This window comes from Erinaceus europaeus, chromosome 10, assembly GCF_950295315.1.
Source record: "Erinaceus europaeus chromosome 10, mEriEur2.1, whole genome shotgun sequence".
Taxonomy (NCBI): Eukaryota; Metazoa; Chordata; class Mammalia; order Eulipotyphla; family Erinaceidae; genus Erinaceus; species Erinaceus europaeus.
Window position 1 is genome coordinate 91,582,441 of NC_080171.1, and position 26,222 is coordinate 91,608,662.

The following is a 26,222-nucleotide window of genomic DNA, read 5'->3' on the forward strand; positions in this document are numbered from 1 at the left end:
ATGAGTTAGAGGCATGAAAATGTGGTAGTGGTGGTATATAGTAGAGCATAGTGGCCATAGGGAACAAAATGTACTGCATATTTGAGGGTTGTTGTGGATAGATTTTTAAAATCCTCATCACAAGAAATCACAAGAAGAAAACATAACTATTTATGGGGAGGGGTATTAACTACACTTATTGTGGAGACCACTCTTACAGTATCTACAAATACTGAATAATTGACTTATACATCTGAACCTTAGCTAGAGTGTGACATGGTGAGTCAAGGAGGTGACTCAGTGGTAGGGTACATGTCTTGCATACATGAGGTCCTGGTTTTGATCCCCAGAACCACATTAAATGGCAAAACAGCGACACTCTTCTCTACTCTCTCTCTCTCTCTCTCTCTCATGATAGGTATAACTGACATATCACATTCTTAATTATATTTTTATATATATTATATATAATATTTATATATTTTCTTAATTCTATTATATAATTAAGAATGTGATATGTCAGTTATACCTAATTATGGAAAAAAAACCAAAGGAACTGGGGAGACAACATAATAGTTATGCAAAAAACTTTCATGCCTGAAACTCTACAGTCCCCAGATTCAATCCTCAGCACTACCACAAGCCAGAGGTGAACAGTAGTCTGGTCTCTCTCTGTATATCTTTCATTAAAATAAATAAAATATTTTAAGAATAAGAGAAAGGAAAGACAAGGGAATTTTGAAACCTGGTTTAAAAAAATTTTTTTACTCTACCTCAGGTCTATGATCTTAGCTTTCACCAACCAGCCTATAGAACACTGCCTCCAAATGCCATGTTTTGATTGGGGTTCACTCAGATATATCCTGAATGCTGTCACAATCTCATTTGGGGTTATCCATCAGCAAACACACATGAGAATCAGAGAGGTCCAGACTGGACTACCCTGATCTTAAACCTGTTCCTGTCAAAGCATGCAGGGTTAGCCAGCTTGGTGACAGGTACAACTTTAATTAGATTTTTGGACTTTAGCCAGCAAATGCATCCCCAAAGAGCCAAGTGCCCAGGTACTGAAGCACACACTTGTCAGAGTAGCGGTTGACAGGTCTCATAACAGATGAGAACATTATGAGACAGTCTGGGGAATAGAGCTCAAGCAATGTCTAATATATGTTGCTTATTATAAAGAAGAAACAGACTATGTATGACCTGCTCCTCTCTCTACCCACCTTGAAGTGCATACAGAATGTCAGAGCCAAAGACAGTAAATCTAAAATATTTACCTCTTTCTGTCACCTTTCAAGAAGCACACGCACATGCTAACAGATAGTCTAAATCAAAACTGGTGAGAATTCAAGTGGTATTCCTGCTATGGATCACACATTTTAAGCATCACAGTTAAGATGGCAACTTGGGGCGCACCTGGTTGAGTATACGTTACAGTGCTCAAGGATCCGGGTTTGAGCCCCCAGTCTGCACCTGCAGGGGGAAAGCTTTGCAAGTGGTAAAGCAGGGCTGCAGGTGTCTCTCTTTCTCTCTCCCTATCTCCCTTACCCTCTCGATTTCTGGCTGTCTCTATCCAATAAATAAAGATAATTTAAAAAATTAAATTAAAAAAAAAAGATGCTAATTTGGGAATAGTGAGAGGGATTTTGTTTGCAAAGGCCACCAGAATTTCTTTGAATGGATTTGGGTCCCTCTGGTGGTAAGGAGGTATAACAGAATAAAAGGCTCTGTGAGGCCATCATTGTTTGACTTGTTATAAATCTACCTCACAAAATAAAATTCAAAGTGTGTATTCAGCAAAGCCTAGCAGTAGGGGCTGTACTACAGCAAGTACTCAATAAGCAACCCTTGAATAAATAAATGAACAAACTACAAATGTTAGCACAAGCTGAGTTTACTGGCACCATGTCACTGCAATCACAGGCAATTAAAACAAACAAACAAGATAAGCTAACACACATGGCCAAACTTCTCAGTGTCCATGCATGATCAGACACAGTGAATTTATAAGCCCTTGATCCCAACAGTATTTCCAGACAGGGACTGTCTCCTTCTTAAATGCTTAAGATCAGGCATAATGAGACTGCAATAAATGGTTTTGGCATGAGCAAAGGATGATTTGATCACATCCAAAAGAAAACTGGTTGCCATGCCATCAGAAAGAATTCAGGGAATGCCACAAAAACCAATGCTACTTGTTAGGGGATTGGTGCAAAGGCTTGGAGTCAGGGCTCATCTGTAAACAGAGCTGCAGTATTTTCCCACTGATTTTGTAGATCTTGTCCAAGAAAAGAGAATAATAGCAAACAGCTACACACAATTCCAGAGACTGAAAAACCTTAATACTTTACAAGCTTACCAACTTGGATGACATTGATCTGGCCCTGTGCAAAATTGCTTTTTATTGAATGGGGTATTGTGGAAAACTGTATACTACTCAGAGAACTCTCTATAAAAATCCACCAGAGGCAGTACTTCCCTCAGGCCTCAGCACTGGCAGAAGCTGTCCTTTTACCTTAACATGTTCATCTTACAGACACTGGAGACCTTGTAACTGAATTTCCCTTTTTACTTTCACTGCCAGGACCTACCACCTGAATCTTAAGTCCATCTCTTTAGTTCTATAATGGGTAACAACAGCACGCATTTTTTATTTATTCTGTTCCATTTTACTAGTCATTCTTATTTTTTCCTTGATCCTAACCCCTTTAGCTTTATCTTATATTTCATTTAATTTTGTGCCATAAATCTGAAAACGTTTCTGAAATACAGAGTGGAATGAATTGCAAGTTTCAAACCTTCAAATATCAGAAAACTTCAAGCTGGCTGTTCCTGAGAACATACTATTCTGGTCTGTTGAAAAGCTGAAAATGTAAAATGTATCAATCTCCCTTTCTGCCAAAAAGCTTCTGTATTTTTAACATAATTATTTAATTATTGATGGCTTGGCATACTTATCATAGATACAGAGCCACCACAGTATGTCAAGTAAAGACCTAAAATCAAGAGTTCATAGATCTAGATCCATGGCACATAGATCATTTTAAGTGACCATAGTCAAATTATTAAACTTCTGAGGCTCTGATTAACCTGTAAAACGGGAATAACATTTCCTATGCCAAATGACAGGGTTATGAGCATCAGTAGGGAAAAAAAATGCCCATTTCTAACTACAAAGTATGATATACACTTAAAAATCATATCTACTTTAGGGGCCAGGTGGTGGAATACCTGGTTAAGCACACGCATTACAGTGCACAAAGACACAGATTTAAGTCCCTGATCCCCACCTGCAGGGGGAAAGCTTCACAAACGCTGGAGCAGGGCTGCAGGTGGCTATCTCTCTCCCTCACTATCCCCCAATTTCTCTCTGTCCCTACCCAATAAGTAAATAAATTTTTTAAAAATTATATGTTTTATTTCTATCATTCTAATAACACTTTTCATAACCAAAGAGGCACTGAAGTTTGATCTTTATGCAAACTGAGAACAAAAACTGTCTTTGATTAGCGATTTAATATTGATTTATAAAATTATGGCGTAACAGGGGTATAATTCCAAACTATTCCTACCACCAAAGTTCTGTGTCCCCATTTCCTCCATCTGTTGGAAACTGTAGTAGTTCTCCCAAGGTCACAGATATGGGCTGACTATTACTTCTATAACTAACTAACTAACTATATATACATATACATATACATATACATATACATATACATACACATACACATACACATACACATACACATACACATACACATACACATATACATATACATATACATATATATATCCATTTTTCTCTATGGTTCTGCCTTCTCTTCCTTTCTAAGTCACACCTACAACTATAACTACTTCTGAATGTCCTTCCTTTACTCCTCTTCTCTGTCTGGGTCTTAATGAAATTGGGGTTGACAGAACTCTGGTCATCTTCCCCTAAAATTTCTCCCCTTCTCAAGAGTATGGACCAGAATTCTTTTGGGGGTACAGAAGGTGGAAGTTCTGGCTTCTGTGATTGCTTCTCCACTGGACATGGGTGTTGGCAGGTGGATCCATACCCCCAGTCTGTTTCTATCTTTCCCTAGTTGGGTAGGGCTCTGTTTTTTGTTGTTGTTGTTCGTTTGCTTTTTAACTTTTTATTTATAAAAAGGAAACATTGACTAAACCATAGGATAAGAGGGGTACAACTTTGCACAGTTCCCACCACCAGAACTCCATATCCCATCCCCTCCCCTGATAGCTTTCCTATTCTTTAACCCTCTGGGAGTATGGACCCAAGGTCATTGTGGTATACAGAAGTTTGAAGGTCTGGCTTCAGTTAAATGCTTCCCTGCTGAACATGGGCGCTGACAGGTCGATTCATACTCCCAAGCCACACTCTCCCTAGTGGGGAAGGGCTCTGGGGAAACAGAGCTCCAGGACACATTGGTGGGGCTGTCTGTCCAGGTCGGCATCATGCTAGCATCTGGAACTCTGTTTTTAAATTCATTTTCTTACCACTGTTTTAATCCTGACAGCAGGATGCAGCAGTTTAAGTAAATGCTGATTATACAAGCTTTTTATTTTCTTTTTTCTTTCTTTCTTTTTTTTTTCCCCCTCCTTCTCACTAGAGCACGGCTTAGGCCTGGCTTATGGTGCTACAAGGGCCTTAGCCTAGAACTCCATGTCTCAGGCATGGAAATCTCTCTGCATAATCATTAGACTATCCCCCCCAACCAAAGCTTTCAATATGCACTCAGCCAGCCCCAAAGGTCATGTCTGAAAGTCCAGTTACAAAGGAGCAGGTTCATTCTGCTTTCCTCTACATCCTAATCTCTGAGTCTGACTCCCATGTATTTGCCGTTTCTTATCTTTTCTCCTGGCTCATTCCCACTAATTCATTCTCCACACACTTACTAGATGAGTCCATCCAAATTACAAATCTGATCCTGTCAATCTTCCATTTAATTCAGTGGTCCTACAGGTGCCCCACTACCTCCAGGTCTTCGTACTCCTTGGCTCTACATCCAAGGATCTATATAATTCAACTTCTCTGCAGGTTAGAACCACCCTTTACTGCAGCCTTTAATCACATCTGTTCGCCCTCCTGTATCTTAATCTCCAGTACAAAGCCGTCCACTTGTTTACCTGTTAGTCTTTAACTGCCTTCAGAACCAGTTCAAAAGTTAGACTCTCAGGAGCCTTCTCTGACAGTGCAAATCACTACCTTCCTCCATGACTTCATGGTACTTTGCTCACATTTCTGTTAAGAAATTCTCTCTTTGCCTGCTACAGGGGCTTGCACAAAGTGTGTAGTGCTCCTAAATATATGAATGGATACATCTTTTTTGCCAGGGCAAAAACTGAGGCCACTGAAGAGTTTGGGTTTTTGTTACTGCCTTTTTTTTTTTTTTCTTAATCCAAAAGCAAAACAGCAGCTGGTGAGTAATAAACTTTAGTCAACTAAAGAACCTATTGCAATAGTTAACTGAACAAACCAATAAGGCATGCAAGGACAGTGGATTTATGTTCTGTCTTTGCATTCATCTAGCATCAAGGCAGATCAGCTACTATCAGATTTCCCCAGACACTAGACAAGCCGTGGCCCCCAAGATCTGGTACAAAACACTGATATAAGATGAACATGGTCAAATTCTTAGAATATAACCAGAAGTTGTAGTGGCACTTAAATGCAACACATATGCAAAAAGAAAGAAATCATGACCAAATCATCCTACCAAAAATAGATATTGATGTACTATAGAAAAGTTATTAAGGGGAGACGGGCAGTAGCACAGCAGATTAAGCGCACATGTCGCAAAGCGCAAAGACCCCAGTTCGAGCTCTTGGCACCCCACCTGCAGGGGGGTCGCTTCAAAAACGGTGAAGCAGGTCTGCAGGTATCTATCTTTCTCTCCCCTTCTCTGTCTTCCCCTCCTCTCTCCATTTCTCTCTGTCCTATCCAACAACAATAATAACTACAACAGCAATAAAACAAAGCCAACAAAAGAGAATAAATAAATTAATTTTTTTTAATTTTTTTTTAAAAAGTCATTAAGGTGGTCTGGGAGGTGACACAGTAAATAAAGCATTGGACTCTCAAGCATGAGGTCCCAAGTTCAATTCCCAGCAGTATATATACCAGAGCAATATCTAGTTCTTTCCCCCCCTCCTCCTTTCTCATTAATAAATAAATAAAAAGAAAAAAAAAAGAGGGGGCCGGGCGGTAGCGCAGTGGGTTAAGCACAGGTAGCACAAAGCCCAAGGACTGGCATAAGGATCAGGCCTCTGGCTCCCCACCTGCAAGGGGGTCACTTCACAAGCGATAAAGCAGGTCTGCAGGTGTGTCTATCTTCCCCTCCTCTCTCCATTTCTCTCTGTCCTATCCAACAACAATGACAATAATAACAACAATACTAATAACAATGATGAACAACAAGGGCAACAAAAGGGAAAAAAAACAGCCTGCAGGAGTAGTGGATTTGTAGTGAAGGCACCAAGCCCCAGCAATAACCCTGGAGGCAAAAAAGAGAGAGAGAGAGAAAGACAAAAGAAAAGAAAAGTCACTAGGCAGGGGAGATAGCATATGGCTATGCAGAGAGATATGTCTAAGTCTCCAAAATCTCAAGTTCAATCCCCTGCACCACTGTAAGTCAGAGCCGAGCAGTGCTCTGGTAAAACGAAAATTAGAATTTTAAAGTATATAAGTATATGAATAGGCATTCTCTTATCAGTGCTAGCATTAAAATGCCAACTCCTGGCATCCTTGTCAAAAGCAGCCACCATAGCACTAACCTCTGGTACCTGTGGATCGGAACTCTTTGCTCTGATGCCTGCCTGCCTTGAGTTCCTATGCCATTAATTCAAAGAACCCAAGTGTCAAGGATCACTAAGACCCAGATCAGACCCTACCCTGACTGCACTAAAGTTATATGACCTTCATCTGATTCTCAACATACTGAATACCTGAATTTAAATATACCAGAAAATTTTTTAAATTTTTTTCTATTTATTTATTTTTTTCCTTTTTGTTGCCCTTTTTTATTGTTGTGGTAATTGATGTCGTTGTTGTTAGGACAGAGAGAAATGGAGAAAGGAGGGGAAGACAGAGAGGGCAAGAGAAAGATAAGACACCTGCAGACCTGCTTCACCGCCTGTGAAGCGACTCCCCTACAGGTGGGAAACCCGGGGCTTGAACCAGGGTCCTTACGCTGGTCCTTGTACTTTGCACCATGTGTGCTTAACCCACTGATCTACCACCCAACTCCCAACAGAAATTTTTTTAAATAAGCTACATTTTGCCACCAAACTTAGGAAGAATTTTTTAAATGCTAGTATTCAATGTTCAAGCATGTTCTAAAAATAGTAGCTCTCATACAGGAAAAGCTGGTATCTTTCAGGAGCATAATTTCCATATATTGGTAAAACAGAAGTATTCATCTTCTTTGACCCAGCAGTCATATCTCTATCTGTATGCCTACACATACTGACAGGTATGTGTAGCAAATCTAAGCATTTATCATAAAAAAAAAAAAAAAAAATACAGTGGCCTGAATGTTCTACAGTAGGGGACTAGTTAAACGAATTGTACTATTTTTAAGTGCTAAAGTACTATACTCACACACACACACACACAAAAAGAAAAAAAAAAGTAAAGAAAAATAACAAACATGTTTTAAAAAAATATTTATAACATAACACACCAAAGAGAGAAGGTAGAGTAAAATAACAGGGTATACTGATATCAACTTGACACTAATAATTAATGTCTCTGTGTGTGTATGAAAGAGCAAAAAAGAAAAGAAACATCAAGTAAGTTAAGATTAGTTGTTTCAGGAGCTGGGTGGTGGCTTGGCAGGTTAAGTGCACATGGCTCGAACTGAGATCTCAGTTCCAGCCCCCAGCTCCCCCCTGCAGGGGGTTTACTTCACATGCAGTGCAGCAGGTCTGCAGCTGTCTATCTTTCTCTCGCCTCTCTGTCTTCCCCTCCTCTCTCCTTTTCTCTGTCCTATCCAACAACAATGACAACAAGGACAACAAATGGGAAGAAAATAAAAAATAAAGTTTCTTAAAAAAGGGGGGGGGCCGGGGGAGACAGCATAATGGTTATGCAAACAAACTCTCATGCTCATGCCTGAGGCTCCTAAGTCCCAGGTTCCCTGCACCACCATAAGCCAGAGCTGAGCAGTGCTCTGATGTGTGTGTGTGTGTGTGTGTGTGTGTGTGTGTGTGTGTGTCTGCACCCCTCTCAAAAATAAAATTAATTTTTAAAAAATGTACTTACTTAAAAAAAAAAGATTAGTTGTGTTGGTATGCATGAGACCCCTTCTGTTTCATTGGTTTAATACCCCCTGCTTAACACTGTATTCTATTTACACAACCACTGTATTCTATTTACATAACCACTGCAGGGCATTGGTTCAATCCCCACTGGTTCATGATATGTTTTTGATGCCTGTATAGGGATTGGTTTGATCCTATTCAAAGCGGTCTGTTGTATGCTTTACATTGGGTAGTTCTTCCCCGCCAAGAGAATTGCATCAGTCCTGTTAATTTCGAGGGCCCGCTTGGCCCCGCCCCAAGGAACCCCGAGAGGGTTCCTGAGTTCGAGAGTGCCAGAGTTGGAGGGTTCCTGAGTTCCTGAGTTCGAGAGTAAGGGAGAGGGTTCCGGAGTTCGAGAGTAAAAGAGAAAGAGAGCTTGTGCCGCCGCAAAGAGACAGCAGAGTTCTGTTTGGTGATTAGTTTGTCTTAGTTTATGAATCGTTGTTCCTGAATAAAGAAATACAGCTTCCCTGCCCAGCCGTTGTCTCCGCGTCTCTGTTACCCACCCGTGAAGCTAGACCCGCCCGGCAAGAGCCTTCCGAAAATTTAACAACAGCGGTCTATTTACATAAATCACTTTTACATTTACATAAAGCACCACACTCCCTCCAGGGCATTAGTGGTTCAGTGATAGAATTCTCACCTGCTCCGCCCCCTCTCCTTGTCATACCCTGATTTTCACCAGTCACTTTTCTCTCCACCCTCTCTGCGTCGCATCCTGTTCCCACCCTACTGGGCTGGTATATTTATAAGGACAAGATTGTAGTTTTTAGTTTAGCTTAGCTTGGTATAGATTGCGCTGCATGAATAAAGAGATACTGTGTACAACCCAGCCATGAGTCCCGGGTCATCTGTCTCCCGTCAATGAAGCTCAGCCCAACATAGTTGTTTCTAGGTGATAAAATGATGAATAATTTCTTTTTTTAGATTTCTCTAAGTTTCCTGCAATGAATGAAAACCACCCTTAAAGGCAGAAATAGCCAGGAGTTGGGCAGTAGTACAGCGGGTTAAGCGCACATGGCTCGAAGCACAAGGACCAGCATGAGGATCCAAGTTCGAGCCCCTGGCTCCCCACTTGCAGGAGAGTAGCTTCACAGGTGGTGAAACAGGTCTGCAGGTGTCTTTCTCTCCCCTCTCTGTCTCCTCCTCCTCTCTCCATTTCTCTCTGTCCTATCTAACAATGATATCAATAACAACAATAATAATAACTACAACAACAATAAAAAACAACAAGGGCAACAAAAGGGAAAATAAATAAATAAATATTAAAACCAGAAACAGCCAAGGCCCAGGCCTATAGTACTTCCACTATCTTAGAGGAAATCACAGTACTCACATGAATGGAGGCATCTCCTTTGCTCTTCTCTCGATGGGCAACTTCTAGGTCCTTCTCTAGTCTCTGCCTCTCCTGCTGCAAATCACTCAGCTCCTGTGTGACCTTCTTAATGTTCCTTCGCAACTTGTGGTTCTCTGTACTCTTATTGAAGTTTTCTGATTGCAGCTCAGCCAGAAGAGCTGTCTTTTCTAATAGAGCAGCTTCTGGATCTTCAGACCCCTAGAAGAGAAGAGAGAAAGGAGAGGATGAATCACTTACAGCTTAATAAACAAACCAAGAAACCCATGATCCGTTTTCACCTTGTGGGTGATTGTGGAGGAAGAAAAAAAAAATAAGAGGGGGGCTAGATAGGGGCACACCTGGTTGAGTGTGCATATTACAATGCACAAGGACCCAGTTCAAGGTCCTGGTCCCCCACCTGCAGGAAGAAAGTTTTGCGAGGGGTGAAGCAGGGCTGCAGGTATCTCTCTCTCTTCCTACCTCCCGCCCCCTCTCAATTTCTGGCTGTCTCTGTTAAATAAATAAAAATCATTAAAGAAAGAAAAATAGACTAACAGAAGGGACTGGGAGGGGAACATAGAGGACAATGGTGATCTGGTGCACAATGGCAAAGACAGACCCAAATTGGTGGTGGAAGAGAGATATAGATACAGATATAGATATAGATACAGATATAGATACAGATACAGATACAGATATAGATACAGATATAGATACAGATATAGATACAGATATAGATAAATAGATTGATCCCCCAATAGAACACTACTCTGCAATCATAAAAGATGTAATTGGTTTATATGAAACAAAATGGATGGAACAGGAGCTGATTACACAAAGTGAAATAAGAGGTGAAAGACAAGTACCAGATGGTTTTGTTCGTATGTAGAATATAGATGATTAAAACAAATAAGCTTGCTATCATATGTAGAATATAGGTAATTAAAACAAATAAGCTTGCTAAAGACAAATAAAAGGTAACAAAACTGTCTCTTGGACTTTGTGACAAGTAGTTACAAGAGGAAGAAGAGGGCACAGAACTTTGATGGAGGGTGTGGTTACTCACCCATCTTATGTATGGATATGAAATGATACCTTTAAAATCTTAGTTTTGTAAAAAAAAAAAAAAAAAGTTAAATCACTAATAGAAAGTGGGGGAGTGGGAATGCCACAGAAAGAAAGAAAAAAAGAAAGGAGGGAAGGAGGAAAGGAGGGAGGAAGGAGAGAGGGAGGGAAAAAACCTGGCTAGAAACCAGGTAAGGCAAGGTATAAGGCAGCAGGTAAAAGCACAGACTTGATAGCTCTGGGGTCAGATCCTGGTTCTGTCACTATTCATTTTTATATCCTGACTATACAAGTTACTTGAATTTCTATAGCAATACAATAAGAATATTCCTAATGGCTACTTTGTGGAGTTCCTAAGATTCACAGAAATAGTCCTTTAAGAGCACTTAACAGAGGGCTTGGCACAGAGTATATGTTCAATAAATGCCAGTTGTTATTACTGGCAATTACTGAATTTAAATCCTAGCTCTGCCATATAACAGCTGTTAAAAAAAAAAAAAAAAACTGTGTTACAGTGAAAAAGCTGCACACCCTTGCTGAATCTCAAAAAGAAACACAAACATAAAAGGGATGATAACTATCTTTCCTATAGAACTGTAAAGAATAAATGAGAAAATTAATACATCTTATACAGTGTAGTACTGACAAGAGAGTACATTTGACATGCTTGACTACAGGAATGGATGGTTATCTTCATTATCATTGTGATATCATATTATTATTATCATCGTATCACTACAGAATCATCCAGAGCTGGCTGAGAATCTTCCTTAATTAGACTATATTAATTCCATTATTAAAAATCAGTCAGCAATTTCCATGGTTCCTTTCAGCTACAAAGTCCTGACCTGACCAGGAGGAAAGATCAAAAAGTAAGTCACTTCAACCAAAACCCCTACCTGGGATTTTTGGGTCTGTACCCGCTGAGGGACTTCTTTGGCTTCAGCAATGGCAATATTGAGTTTTCCAATTTCAGTCTTAAGCTCTTCAACCTAGGTGAAAATAATAAGGAATAACAATGAAGGATGTAACTGGATACTATGGTTGTCTTTCAGAAACTTAGACCTGCACAGGACAATATGGTAGCCACTAGTAGACTGTAGCTACTAGACATTTCAACTCTGGTTAGTCTGACTTGAGATATATTGTGCACACATATCTAGACTTTATAGGAAAGTCAGGTGACCTAGAAAATGGCAAAGTAGTAGAGCATAGGACTTGCAAACTTGAGGGTGTGATTCAGTCTTCAGTCACATATGCCACAGACAACAAGCACATACTGGTCTTCTCTCTACCTCTCTTTCTCTCTACCCATCCCTCTCATTAATAAATCTTTTCCCCAAAAGTTCTGTTTCTCAAATGTTAAGTGCCTCATTATTACTTTTGTTTTACTGACTACATGTTGACATATTTGGCATACATGCATTATTAATTTCATTTCAAACTTGCTTCTTTTAATATAGCTACTAGAAAAGTTAAAATTACATATGTAGATCACATCACAGTGTTCTTGGATTCCGGTGAATTAAACATGCCAAAAGATTTTCACTTGACTAAGGGATCCTTTCCCCCAATTTCTACATTCATATCAGCTCTCTTATAAACTTTTTCCCTAAAGCTAAAATTTTAGGGTGGAACAGGCCAGTCACAGAAGCTAACAAAGAAAAATTTCACTTCAGGTCCATCAGACATACCTCTTTTTCCTTTGACTTTAATGCCACAGTTAGACCCTGAATAGCTTTATCTCTCTTTAAACTATTTTTCTTTTCTGTAGCAATTTCTCTTTCCTTTTCTCTCAGGTCCTCCTGAAGTGCCTAAATTAGATTAGAAAAAGATTCACTAAGTTGATGCATTCCAACCAAAATGCACTGTAAATATATCTTTAAAAGCACACTCAAATGCAGGCATTCTTATTTCTTTTTTTTTTTTTTAATTTATTTATTTTCCCACCACCCAATCTCCATATCCCACCCCCTCCCCCGAGGTATTCTTATTTCTGTCAACCTGTGATTAATGTTTCCAAGTAGAGCTGAACGTAAAGGCATCAGCTCTAAGTTACTGTGCTACTGCTCACGGCAACGGGGATGGGTGAAAGGAAGGAGATCAGTTCGGGGATGGGTGAAAGGAAGGAGATCAGTTAAAATGATGACAGTTATTCCTATGGGTAGGACTCCAGTGCCTCCTGGAATTTGAATACAGTCACATCAGACTTTGAAACTGTACCAGGTTATTTGGGGAAAATAATAGATCATTAATTTCATTCTTTAATGCTACAAGAGCTAGCAGAGAATTTGGCTTGATGGAGACTGAACATAGACATTTATAGTCTGAGTCCACTTCCAAAGATAATCACTGCTGCCTCCCTCCCGGGAATCAAACAAGTAATGGACGTGAAAGCACTTGCTAAGCTGGCAGGCAAGGTACCCGATACTGACTGCTCTAAACTGGGGGCCATGGAGCAATGGCTTGGCTCTGGGATCAGGTTGATAGGTTTGGATCTTTATCATGTGGTTGTGGCTAAAAAAAAAAAAAATCACACCTCTAAGTCTCAGGTAGCACATCTGCAAAATAGGAGTGCCTGATTCAGAGTTACTGTTTCAAAGTTATTAAGAAGCTGTGTCTGAAATGCATGAGGTTTAATCAGTCTACAAATAGCACTGAGTGCTACTTGAAAAACATTCATTGAATGACAGCTGTGGTCATACACAACTATCAATCGCATCCAGATAAAGCAGGAAGGACAAACTGCAATGAATCTTTTCAAATGATGTCAACATACCTGGATCTTCTCTTCAGAGTGATTTCTCTCCTTCTGGTGCTCCATTTGTGCAACCTACAAAAAGGCATTGACCAGGGATCAGTGAGGACTCATAATGCAATAGCCTTGCCAGTTAGGTTTTTGCTCTCTCCTGTATCTGACCCTACCACCGTTGCAAAAACCTAACTGGTAAAGCTAAAAAACTGACTGCAGTGGTAGGGGAAAAGAAGACCCTACTCTATAAAGAAAGCAACTCTTCTTCTCACAAGCATTCAGAATGCCCCTGAGTATGTATATACCACATACAACAGCATCATTTGGCTCAACAAGAATTGAAAGGTTTCATCTCAGTCTACTTGCACTTCTGGTGTCACCTACTCTCTTCAAAAATCATTTATATGGATGCTTCCTAACAGGAAGTTTTAGGATTTGGGTACCAGGGTAGGGGTAGATAGCATAATGGTTAGGCAAAGAGACTCTCATGCCTGAGGCTCTTAAGTCCCAGGTTCAATCCCCCGCACCACCATAAGCCAGAGCTAAGCAGTGCTCTGGTAAACAAAAAAAAGGATTTGGGCACCAGCAAAACTCCTCTTAAAACCCAGGAAAATGGGGGTCAGGTGGTAGCACAGTGGGTTATTAAGCGCATGTGGTGCAAAGTAAAAGGACCAGCGAAAGGATCCCAGTTTGAGCCCCTGGTTCCCCACCTGCAGGGGAGTCGCTTCATAAGCAGTGAAGCAGGTCTGCAGGTGTCTATCTTTCTCTCCTCCTCTCTGTCTTCCCCTCCTCTCCCCATTTCTCTCTGTCCTATACAATGACAACATCAATTACTACAACAACAATGAAAAATAATAGGGGCAACAAAAGGGAAAATAAATATTAAAAAATATATATATAATTCCCCTGAGCCTGTTTCTAAATTCAACAAAGATACCACATTTGCAGCAGCAAGGAGGACTAAGACATGCTGAACCCCTACACCAGACCCAATATAAATTAGTTCCTTTCTAACTTAGAGGTTTTAAATCAAAGATGGCCTTGAGCCTACCTCTAACCTCAAAGGCAAAGTGGGTATGCATCACAGTTTTATCCTAAGAAAATGCAAAGGAGGAAAATAAAGCCTCCAGGCACTAAAAAGTTAATGCATGGTATAACAAGAGACAAGCAGGTCTGGATTCGTTTCAACTGGTTCTTTATAAGAACATGAGGTGGGAAGGAAACAAAAAGAAAAACAGGGTCCCTGACAAAGGAGGCTTCTGCTAATTCCTCAGCTGACAGAGAGTGCATGTTTAGAAGCAGGCTCAGAGTGAACTGCGGGACCTGAATGTGTATTGCATTTCACATGGATGAATCGGATCTGCTAATTAAAGCCCCCACTCCTATCCCATCGCCTCACCTCAGTTTCTCGATCCTTTTCTTCCCTCAGAGCAGCAGAAAGTCCTCGGAGCTCTCCAGATGACACACTCTCATCAGGAAATGCCACCTGAGATTTCTCCTCTTTAAGGCACTGAATTAAAGCTTCTTTGCTCTTCAAAGACAGCTTCAACTCCTCAATCAGTCTGAAAAAGAACAAAATTTAAATATTAATTCTATGCTGTTCTCTTAGCTCAGTGGAGCAGGAGGAGGTAGGAAATAAGGCCAGACATCTTCAAAGTAGACAACTCCAATGACCAAACATAAACAAAATAGTTTTGTGCAGGCTAGAGCTTAAGAGCTGGCATAAGGACCCAGATTCAAAGCCCCTGGTCTGCAGGGGGAAAGCTTCACAAGTGGTGAAGCAGGGCTGCAGGTATCTCTCTGGCTCTCTGCGTAGGTATCTCTCTGGCTCTCTGCCTCTCTACCTCCCCCTCTCCTCTCAATTTCTCTCTGTCTCTATCTAATAATAAATAAATAAATATTTTTAAAAAGAAATTTTAAAAAAGAGAGAGACTAAAGGCCAGGATTCCATGAACTATCCCCTTGGAACCTGGCCCTAGTGGATTCAACAACAGTATGGAGTCACAGCAGTAAGTGACTAATCTTTCTGGTCAAGAAATTCAGCACCAAAGTCTAAACCAGGGATGGAGGCCCTTTTTTCTGTGAAGGGCTATTTGGATATTGGTGGGCCGCACAAAATTATTGACTTAAGAATTAGCACTTAGGGCGGGGGAGATACCATGATGGTTATGCAAAATGACTTGAAAGTCAGGATTCAAGTCACAGTTTCAGTGCTCTGATTTCTCTGTTTCTCTCCGTATCTTTCCCTCTGTATCTCTCTCTCTCTCTCATTAAAGTAAAGCAAATAAAATATTAAAATGAAAAATAAATTAATCTTAAAAGAAAAAAAAGAACAACCATTTAAAAAATATACTGACTTTCAAGATTAAAAGTTCAGGGCCAAGGTGAGGGAGATAGCATAATGGTTATGCAAAAAGACTTTCTTGCCTGAGGCTCAGGTTTAACCCCACACTGAGCAGTACTCTGGGAAAAAAAAAAAAAAAAGGAAAGGAGATACAGAGACAGCACAATAGTTATACAAAAAGATATTCATGCCTGAGGCTCCAAGGTCCCAGGTTAAATCTCCAGCAACACCATAAACCAGAGCTGAGCAGTGTTCTGGTATCCCTCTATGTGTCTATGTGTCTCTCTATCTCTCACTCATTAAAAAATTTAGAAAAAACTCTCGCTCATTAAAAAAAAAATTTTTTTTAAATGGCCAAACTTCTCATCAAAAAGTGAGATGCCCCTAGTAACAGCTTCAGTTTCAACTCTCTCACAGGATGGTGTCACTTCCAGTTCTCTCTCAGAAGCAAAGCTGCTCTGTGCCCCTAGATCTTTGCTCACACTAGTCTCTCAAGCGTCCTCCAACTGTGGATTCCCACCTCTACTTGCCTCTCAAGGAAGCTTTGCCATCCTGCACCCTTGAAGCCCCCATCAGACAGAACTGATATATCTTTCTCCAGGCCACCAAATTTTTCCATATTAACTATTCTCTGACCATGGCCAACTTATTTAACCTCTCAGGGGGCGGGTGGTGGCACACCCAGTTAATCACATAGTACTAAGTGCAAGGACCCCACACAAGGATCCAGGTTCGAGTCCCTGTCTCCCCACTTGAAGGGAACACTTCACAAGTGGTGAAACAGGTCTGAAGGTGTCTTATCTTTATTCCCCCTCCTCTCTTAAGCTCTCTCTGTCCTATCCAATAATTTTTTTAAAGATTGGAAAAGAAGGTTGCCAGGAGGAGTGGATTTATAATGCTGGCACCAAGCCCCAGTGATAACCCTGGAGGCAATAAATAAATAAATAAATAACTCTCAAAATCTGCATTTCCTCAGTTATAAAGTGTAAGCAGCATGCTTATGTGAGATAGGGATAAGTTATTTTGACATATTTCTAAGTAGAACTCAAGAAAATGACTTGCTTGAATTATTGTTTTAAACATGCAACAATTAAGATTATGTCGGAGGGGCTCAGAAGAGCCGTTCTGTATAGTTAAGCCTTGAAAGTAATTTAGTGAGACAAAAAGAGCAAAAGTTTCCAAGTCTGGGAAAGTGCCCCCAGTTGCCAGGGTGAAGATGAGTAATGACCTTAAAGTAGTTAAAACACCCAGGAATGCTTTAGTAGTAGGGTCTGAATATTTATATCCTCCTTCAAGTTAGTATGTTGGAATCCTAACCCCTAGGGTATTGCTATTTGGAGATGGGGCCTGATTAGGTCATGGGTGTGGAACTCTTATGAATGGTAGTACTGTCTTATAAATAATGGTCCACCCTTTCTAACATGTAAGAATATAACAAGCTGGTGAGGACCCTCACCCAATCACACTGCTACTCTGATCTCAAGTTTCCAGTCAATAGAAATATGAGAAATCAGGGAGCTGGGCAGTGTTGCAACGGGTTAAGCGCATGTGGCGCAAAGTGTAAGGACTGGCATAAGGATCCCGGTTCGAGCTCCTGGCTCCCCACCTGCAGGGGTGTCACTTCACAAGAGGTGAAGCAGGTCTGCAGGTGTCTGTCTTTCTCTCCCCCTCTTTGTCTTCCCCCCCTCTCTCCATTTCACTCTATCCTATCCAACAACGATGACATCAATAACAACAACAATAAAAACAACAATAAAACAAGGACAAAAGGGAATAAATAGATGAATATTTTTTAAAAAAGAAATATGAAAAATCAATTTCTGTCATTTCTAAACCACCTGGTCTGCTGATTTTGTGACGGTCTCCAAAATGGACTAAGATACTTGGATACACAGAGTATAAGCAGCATCACTGCAATGGCCCCAAAACTTAGAAAGAGGGGTAAGACTGCCCTCTAGGGGTTCAACTCTATAATCATCATACAAGCAGTCAGAGGTTTAAAATAATAATAATAATCAGTTTCTTGATTCATTCTGAGATTAACCCTAAAATTTCAGTTTTCCAGACTGAAGCTGAGAATAGGTAGTGGCATGTCCAACAAATGCTAAAGCTAAGACATTTAGCTAATGGAGACCATAGAATGCCCCTCAGAGTCTATTTATAGATCATCCTCAAACACTGATTCTTCCCACCCCATAATGAAGAGTAGCAAGCAAATTTGAAAAGGCAGCATGGAGACAAAACAAATGCAAATCACAACTGAGGAGTCGGGAAAGTAGGCCCAAAAACCCAAGTAATTATAGTGAGCACAGAGAAAACTGAGCAGCCAAGACAAAGGAACGTCAGTTAGTATCCTCTATTTTTGCTTTAGAACAATGTCAGATCCCAAACATATAGGCTCTTCAATGGCAAGGTCACAGGTTGGCCAGAAAACTCACTTATATTTAGTTAACTCTTCCATTTAGTGACCACCAGGGGCCAGGCATGGTGCACCTGGTTAAGTGCACACATTAAAGTGCACAAGGACCCATGGTTCAAGCTCCTGGTCCCCACCTACGGGGGAAAGCTTCACGAATGGTGTAGCAGAGCTGCAGGCATATGTCTGACTTTCCTTCTCTATCTCCATCTCTTCTCTCAATTTGTCTCTGTCTCGATTCAATAATAAATAAATAAAAGATACTTGTGACCACCAAAACAAGGCCAGAAAAATAAAATTTAAGGTTCATGGCAAAGAACAAAAACCTCAACTCTCTCCTGATCAGTTTTGATCAAAAGTTTAATGCATGACAAGACATGTTATGCATTAAAGATTACCTGAAGACCACACCACACATCCATTTCTTTGGACCAAATTAGCATACATTTTATTCCTGAACAAATGGAGAGCTCCATAGTTGGTACCATACTATTATAGTTTTGGTCCCTTGCACTATGTGCCCTCAGCCTGCAGTAAATGATATGATGGGACACAGGCCACACAAAATTCACTAGTATTTATGGGTGTGGGGGGATATAGTCACTTAAGAAGATTCACAGAAGAACTTTCTCTCTGACATTGTCAAGTAAAACTGAGATCCTAAGATACTACTTTGTTTTAACTTGTAAATAATGTCAATCTTATATCCACTAAGAAAGATTATTTTGTCTTTTTTTTTTTTTTTTTTTTTTTGTATTGCCATGGCTTCACCACTATGGACCCAGTTTTTCAGACAGAAAAGAGATAGGCAGAGAGGGCCTGTGGAATAGAGGGCTTGAGACTGGGTTGAGCATAGGGCGAAGCAGGCACCCTCCCAAGTGAGCAATCTCAGTAGCCCCTCTCTTCTCACTTTGGTTACAGGGAATTTGAGAGGCAAAAGTGAATGTCATGCTTACTCTCTGAGTGGAACTTTCCAGCATGACTTTCCATCTACTACCTCTATCTCGGACTTCATGTCACTATTCTTTTTTTTTTTAACAAATATTTTTTAAACTTTATTTTTATTTGATAGAACAGAGAGAAACATGAGGGGAGGAAAGTAGAGAGGAGGCAAGAGACAGAGAGAGAGAGAGAGAGACACCACTTGTGAAGATTTACCCCTGTAGGTGGGAACGGGGGCTTGAACCTGGATCCTTGCGTATAGCAATACATGCACTTAACCAGGTGTGCCACCACCCGGCCCCTCCTTCCTTTCTTTCTCATCTGATTTTATCCCTGGTTTTCTTACTATAAGGAACAAGCAGAAAAGGGAAAAAGATGAAGGGAAAAGGAGCAAGTGAACGTCAGAATATCACAGGATACAAGCCAGACCTGTCTTTCTCTTCCAGGACCAATGCCATCTCCAAGTCCCCCGTGTGCATGTTCTTCATCTCTGAAAGCTTGCTTTCCAAGCTCAACCGAAGAGCCATCTCCGTTTCTGTTCCTGCACAGGCCTTTTCCAGTTCTGCTTGGGCGGCTTTCACATCCTAGAGTTAAATTAAATGCATCTGATGCAATTTTTCAATACAATTGGGAACATTTTGAAAGGAAATTGGATTAAAATATAAATATTTATGACTTTTTCTCCAGCACATTTCCCCTCCCTGACTTGTGCTATACATTGGGAGAATCGGTAATAAATACATTTGCCAGCCACTTTCCCCTCTTGTATCCTGAAGAGTAATAGGCATCACCAATGGAAAAGAGACTCAACTCTACAAGAACTGCATTTTCAGCTTTGAAAAATCAGATCAATATTTACAGCTTGAATGAGAACAAGGAGAAATGTGCCTCTCAATACCTAAACATACATAAATTCCAAAGACTCACCAAAATCTCCATGCAAATTCATCACACACTCCATTGCCCCATCGCTATATGTTTTTTTAAGGTAATGACTGCATAATTCTAAAGTACACTTTTTTACATCTCTGAGGTGATTTAGGTAGGGAAAGAAACTCAGTGTTCTTCCTGAGAGCTCAGATAAGGAAGCAAAGAAATTATCTGAATCACACAGGCAGTGTCTGGTAGGGGAAATGCCCTTCTTCTTCTAGCGTTTGCCCTTCTTCCGTAGCCAGTCAACAGCGTCAGGTTGAGCCTGATGTAAAGTTTCGAGACCTCCTTTGAATCTGGAGAGGTGGCAGTCGTTGACTATGTGGGTCATAGTCTGCCTGGAGCCGCAGGGGCAGTTCGGGTCGTCTCTGGCTCCCCAGTGATGGAACATAGCGGCGCACCGGCCATGGCCTGTTCGATAGCGATTGAGGAGGGCCCAATCATAACGTGCTAGGTCAAAGCCGGGTTGACGCTCGCAGGGGTCTGTGATGAGGTGTTTGTTCTTTACCTCAGCTGACTGCCAACTCTGTTTCCAAGAGTCTGGAACAGAGAAGTTCAGTGTAGGCGTAGGGGACCAGATTGGATGACAAGACGTCAAGCGTTGGACAGGGTGGGCGAAGATATCCGTGTATATTGGCAGGTCCGGTCGAGCGTAGACGTGGGAAATGAACTTAGATGATGCCGCATCCCGACGAATATCTGGCAGGGTGATGTTGCTAAGAACTGGCAGCCATGGAACCGGGGTGGAACGGATGGTTCCAGACATGATCCTCATGGAGGAATATAATTTGGAATCGACCAAGTGGACATGGGGGCTACAGAACCATACTGGGGCACAGTATTCTGCAGTGGAATAGCATAATGCCAGAGATGATGATCATAGTGTGGAAGTGCTCGTGCCCCATGAGGAGCTGGCCAGTCTTGCAATGATGTTATTCCTTGCGCCCACCTTTGCTGCAGTTTTTATGAGATGTTCGTGAAATGACAGAGTGAGATCGAGAGTAACACCAAGATAGACTGGCTGGCCTTCATGCCGGATTCTCGTATCGCCAAGCTGCACATTAAGCTCACGCGAGGCCAAGGCATGGTGTAGATGGAAAACAGATGATACTGTTTTTGCAGTGCTAGGGATTAGTCACCATTTTTTACAGTAATCAGGTATCAGAGACATGTCTTTCGTGAGTGTTTCCTCGAGGATGTCAAACTTGGATGCCTGAGTTGCACAGCAGATGTCATCGGCGTAGATGAACTTCCTTGAAGAAGTTTCTGGGAGGTCATTGATGTAAATATTAAATAGCGTAGGAGCCAGAACAGAGCCCTGAGGGAGGCCACTTGAGACAAGTCTCCATCTGCTAGACTTGTCACCCAGATGCACCCGGAATCTTCTGTTTTGGAGAAGAAACGATATAGTGTTGGCCATCCATGGAGGCAGGCATCTTGAGATCTTGACCAGGAGACCATGGTGCCAGACCGTGTCATAGGCTGCTGTGAGATCAACAAAGACAGCACCCGTCTTTAAATTCTTCTGGAATCCATTTTCAATGTAAGTTGAGAGGGCCAGGGCTTGTTCGCAGGTAGATCTTCCTGGGCGGAAACCAGCTTGGGCGGGTGATAGGAATTTCTCTGTAAGATGAGAAATACGTGACAGAAGCAGCCTCTCAAGGAGTTTGTAACACACAGAGAGGAGAGAAATTGGTCTATAGCTGGCGGACAGTGTTGGGTCTTTCTTTGGTTTCAAAACCGCTATTATCTTCGCACGACGCCAAATTTTGGGCATAGATTCAGATTCCAAGATGTGGGACAGGAATGAAATGAGCCACTTCTTTGCCGCGGGGCCCAAGTTAAGAATGAGTTCTGGGGTGATGTTATCATAGCCAGCAGCCGTTCCCGGTTTAACCCTCTTCAAAGCGTCTTCCAGTTCAGACAGTGTAAAGGGAGAGAGTTTTGGAGACGGACAAGATAAACGGAAGTGGGATGACCACTCATGGGAAATTTCTCTTTTCCAGACTGGGTTGATCTTAGCACGTCCAACTTGAGTTAGGTGACTGGCCACTGAGTTTGGAGATACAGGAGGATGGGAGATGGGAGGGGGTTGGCTACCGGCACCCAGACTATGAAGAAGCTTCCAGGCCTTCCTACTTGAGTGGGTGAAGTTCAGACTTTCTGTGAGTTGTTGCCAGCGGGCTTGGCGTGCTGCATCCAGGGAGGCAATGAGATGGTCAGCCACATCTGGGTCGCCCAACTCATCATACTACTTTAGTAGTTGCTCGCATTCAGCATCAAGACAAGGCGTATAGTTAGCACGTCTCTCGCGAGGAATGGCTTGGGAAGCTGCTTTGAAGATGGCTTGGCGGAAGCGCCTGTAGGAATCTTCAGAGGGGATAGAGTTAATTGGAATTGCAGGAATAGATTTGTTGGTAAGATCACTGAACAGACGCCAGTTTGCTTTCCGAAAGTTCCATCTTAGTTTCTCCGAGCACAGAATCAGTGGGAGCTGGAGACCAATGTGGATGATAGCTGGGCGGTGATGACTGTGCGGGAAGATCTTGAGAACTTGTCTCGCAGCGGGAAAGGCTTAGTCGTTGACTGTGCTAATCCAGCACAGGTCGGGTGACGAGTCTTTATTCCATCTAGCACTGTGAAAAGAGCCTGGCTGTTTGGGATCGTATAATAGGGAGAGGTCATTCGCTGAAGCCCAGTCGGCTAAGATAGAGCCGTCAGCATGAGTGGAGGAATATCCCCAGTCTTGGTGATGACTATTAAAGTCTCCAACGTAAACGGCTGGGTGATTCGGGCTAGGCAGGACCTCATTATCCCATGAGGCACTGGGAGGCTTATATACGTTGACAAGCTGAATAGTTCCAATAGTGATGGAGTCGTAGAAGGTCGAAGAGGCCGTATGGTAAACATCCGCAAGACACGATTTGGCGTAGATGGCTCGGCCGTGTTTAGGATGGAGATTATAGGGAAATGCCCTAATGTTCAGTGACTAGGGAGTTGGCATAATTCTCTAACTGCTCATGTCAAGAGCCAGAGATAAAAATCAAAGCCAAGTTGTTGGTATATAAACACAGTGGAATATGACTCAGTTGTAAGAAATGAAGTATTTTCCTTGTCCATATTTTGGATGGAACTTGAAGGAATTGTGTTAAGATAAGCAAGAAGACAGATGAATACTAGATGATCTCATTCATAGCTAGTACTCAAGAGGCATGGGAAGAAAAGGGAAATAATAGTGTGTAGCTTGGACTGGGTGGGGTGTACTGCAGCAAAACAAAGGACTTTAGTCGGGGGGGTGGGAAGAATGGGGATGGGAAGGAATGGGGGTAACAGGTGTATGCTGGCTATCCAGTGGACAATTGTGGAGAGGGGCTTGGGATGGTGGTGGTTTGCTGGAAACTATTACGGGGAGGTAAGAGATTGTACTCATATGTCAATAACTGTCCTATAGATTACTACTTCCCCAGTAATATATATATATAATTTTTATTTGATTATTTTTAAGTTTTTTTGTATTTATTTTTCCTTTTGTTGCCATTATTGTTGTAGTTATTATTATTGTTGTTATTGATGTCATCATTGTTGGATAGACAGAGAGAAATGGAGAGAGGAGGGGAAGACAGAGAGGGGGAGAGAAAGATAGACGCCTGCACACCTGCTTCACCGCCTGTGAAGCAACTCCTGTGCATGTGGTGATCTGGGGGGCTCTAACCAGGATCCTTTTACACTGGTCATTGCACTTCTATCTTTCTCTCCCCCTCTGTCTTCTCTCTCTCTCCATTTCTCTCTGTCCTATCCAACACTGATGACATTAATAACAACAATAATAACTACAATAAAAACAAGGGCAAGAAAAGGGAATAAATAAACATTTTAAAAAATTGTCAGTCACAACCTCTCTCTCTCTCTCTTCTTTTTTTTTTTTTTTTGTGGGTGTGTGTGTTTTGTTTATACCTCTTCTGTAAAATAAAAAGAGTAAGATAGAAGAGTAGTACTGCAGAAAGGAGTCTTAAAATCAGCAATTACATGTTTAAATCCAGTATTTAACTTGGACTAGTGTTTGGATTTGAATTTCTTTATTAACTTTATTTATTGAGACTAGAGACAGCCAGAAATTGAGAGGAAAGGGGGTGACAGAGACCTCCAACACTGCATCACACTCGCAAAGCTTTCTCCCTGCAGATGGGGACGAGGGGCTCGAACCTGAGTCCTTGTTCATTGTAACAAGTGCACCACCACCCTACTCTAATATCTGTTTTTGTACTTCAGTGCCCTCCTCTGTAGAAATGAAAACAATACTGGTCAATCTGCAGGATGGTAGGGTATGAATTCTACACATAAAGTCTCTAGAAAGGAACTAGACTCCAGAGATGCTCCATGAGTATAGTTCCTGTTTCTGCTGAAACCGACAGAGTTCCTCCCACTCCAGTGCTATCCTACTATAAGAAATACAGTTCTCTAAGGGTTTCCGACTTGCCTCTTCTAAAAGACATATTTTTTTGGATAGGAGATCTTCGACCTGCTGCACCTTCTTCTGAGCATCCTCTTTTACTCGCTGGATTTCAGAGCCCCCACCTTCAGCAAGGCTCTCAACTGCTTTGCTGCAAAAAGAGACACATTAGGTAAAATGCACGAGTGACACAGGTGGTGATTTAAAAAGTCCAACAAGAGGCCGGAATATTTGTCAGTCACTTTCTACAGACCTGTGCTGAACTTTTTTTTTCCCAATTAATATTTCTAATTCAAAACTAAAGATAATGCAATATACAAGTGCATTAAAAAATACACACTGTAACCTTACTCTTACACAATATCATATGTTGATGATGTCAATAAATATGTAAGTCATTAAAAAAGAAAAATATGAAACATCTATAACATCTCAGGACAAGTGAGTTAGCATTTTAGGGGCCAGGCAGTGGCACACCTGGTTAAGCACAAGGACCTGGGTTTAAATCCCTGGTCCCCACTCGCAGGGAGAAAGCTTCACAATTGATGAAGCAGGGCTGCAGGTGTTTCTCTGTCTCTTTCTCTTTCTTTTCCTCCTCTTTCAGTTTCTCTCTGTCTCTATCCAATAATAAAAAAAACCAAAATAATTTTTCAAGTAAATTAACAGTCTTTTTCAAGTAAATTAACATAGTCTTTCAAACATGTTCTATACTGGGGGCTGGGCGGTAGTACAGTGGGTTAAGCTCACATGGTGCAAAACACAAGAACCAGTGTAAGGATCCTGGTTCGAGCCCCCGGCTCCCCACTTACAGGGGGGTCTCTTCACAGGCAGTGAAGCAGAACAGGTCTGCAGGTGTCTATCTTTCTCTCCTCCTCTCTGTCTACCCCTTCTCTCTCAATTTATCTCTGTCCTATCCAACAACAACAATAGCAATGGTAACAATAACAACAATAAGGGCAACAAAAATGGGAAAAATAGCCTCCAAGAGCAGTGGATTTGTAGTGCAGGCACTGAGCCCCAGCAATAACTCTGGAGGCAACAAACAAACAAACAAACAAAAAAACGATCTATGACCTGATTTCATTTTTCTTTTTTTATTTCATTTTTAATATACTATAAACATCCTTTCGTACTAATAAATGTAAATTATCATTTAAAGGCTATTAACTCACTATATGAAGTCAAATACTGAATCAACTCCTTATTTTCAAAACACTTCATTGTTTCTGATTTTACATATTTGTCCACTACTACTTACTCTGAGAAAAATGCCTGATACAAAATCCGTACCCAATAAATGTCAGTGTTATTGCTTATTATTATAAGCACTATCAGGATCAAAGCATCCTAGAACGAATATTATCTGGTGATTTTCTTAGAAGCCAATCCTAGAAAGGGAATTACTAGATCAAAGAATAAGCACACTCTTAAAGTTTTTGATAACTTGCCAATTCGTCCATCAGAAAATATCCCAAAATGTATGCCTCCACCAGTGATAGGAAACAGGGAAAGCTACTGTGACAAGCAAAGTGCAAAGGAGCAGCATGCAATGGAGTAGCACTGAGGGATTATGGGTGTGTGTTCTGCCAAGGGGAAAGGAAAAACTTTTTTTTTACTTTATTGGGAGGCTGATGGTTTAGACACCCATGTCTAAAGTCTCATCTCCCCATGATAGGTGTCAGCAAAATACACTCACCCTCAGCT

The 26,222-nt window shown here is 41.3% G+C and overlaps 1 protein-coding gene across 4 annotated transcripts in view; it reads right to left on the bottom strand.

Moving 5' to 3' along the window:
- The window catches only part of CDK5RAP2 (CDK5 regulatory subunit associated protein 2), a 236,132-nt gene that overhangs the window by 153,637 nt on the left and 56,273 nt on the right, over positions 1-26,222 (bottom strand). For all 4 annotated transcript variants that reach the window (XM_060200065.1, XM_060200066.1, XM_060200067.1 and 1 more), the window contains 7 exons: positions 24,546-24,669; positions 19,568-19,722; positions 14,836-14,998; positions 13,464-13,517; positions 12,379-12,498; positions 11,584-11,676; positions 9,620-9,838 (listed from right to left, as the gene is read on the bottom strand). In XM_060200065.1, coding sequence (XP_060056048.1) covers positions 9,620-9,838; positions 11,584-11,676; positions 12,379-12,498; positions 13,464-13,517; positions 14,836-14,998; positions 19,568-19,722; positions 24,546-24,669 — 928 coding nt within the window. The remainder of the gene's footprint in view (positions 1-9,619; positions 9,839-11,583; positions 11,677-12,378; positions 12,499-13,463; positions 13,518-14,835; positions 14,999-19,567; positions 19,723-24,545; positions 24,670-26,222) is intronic.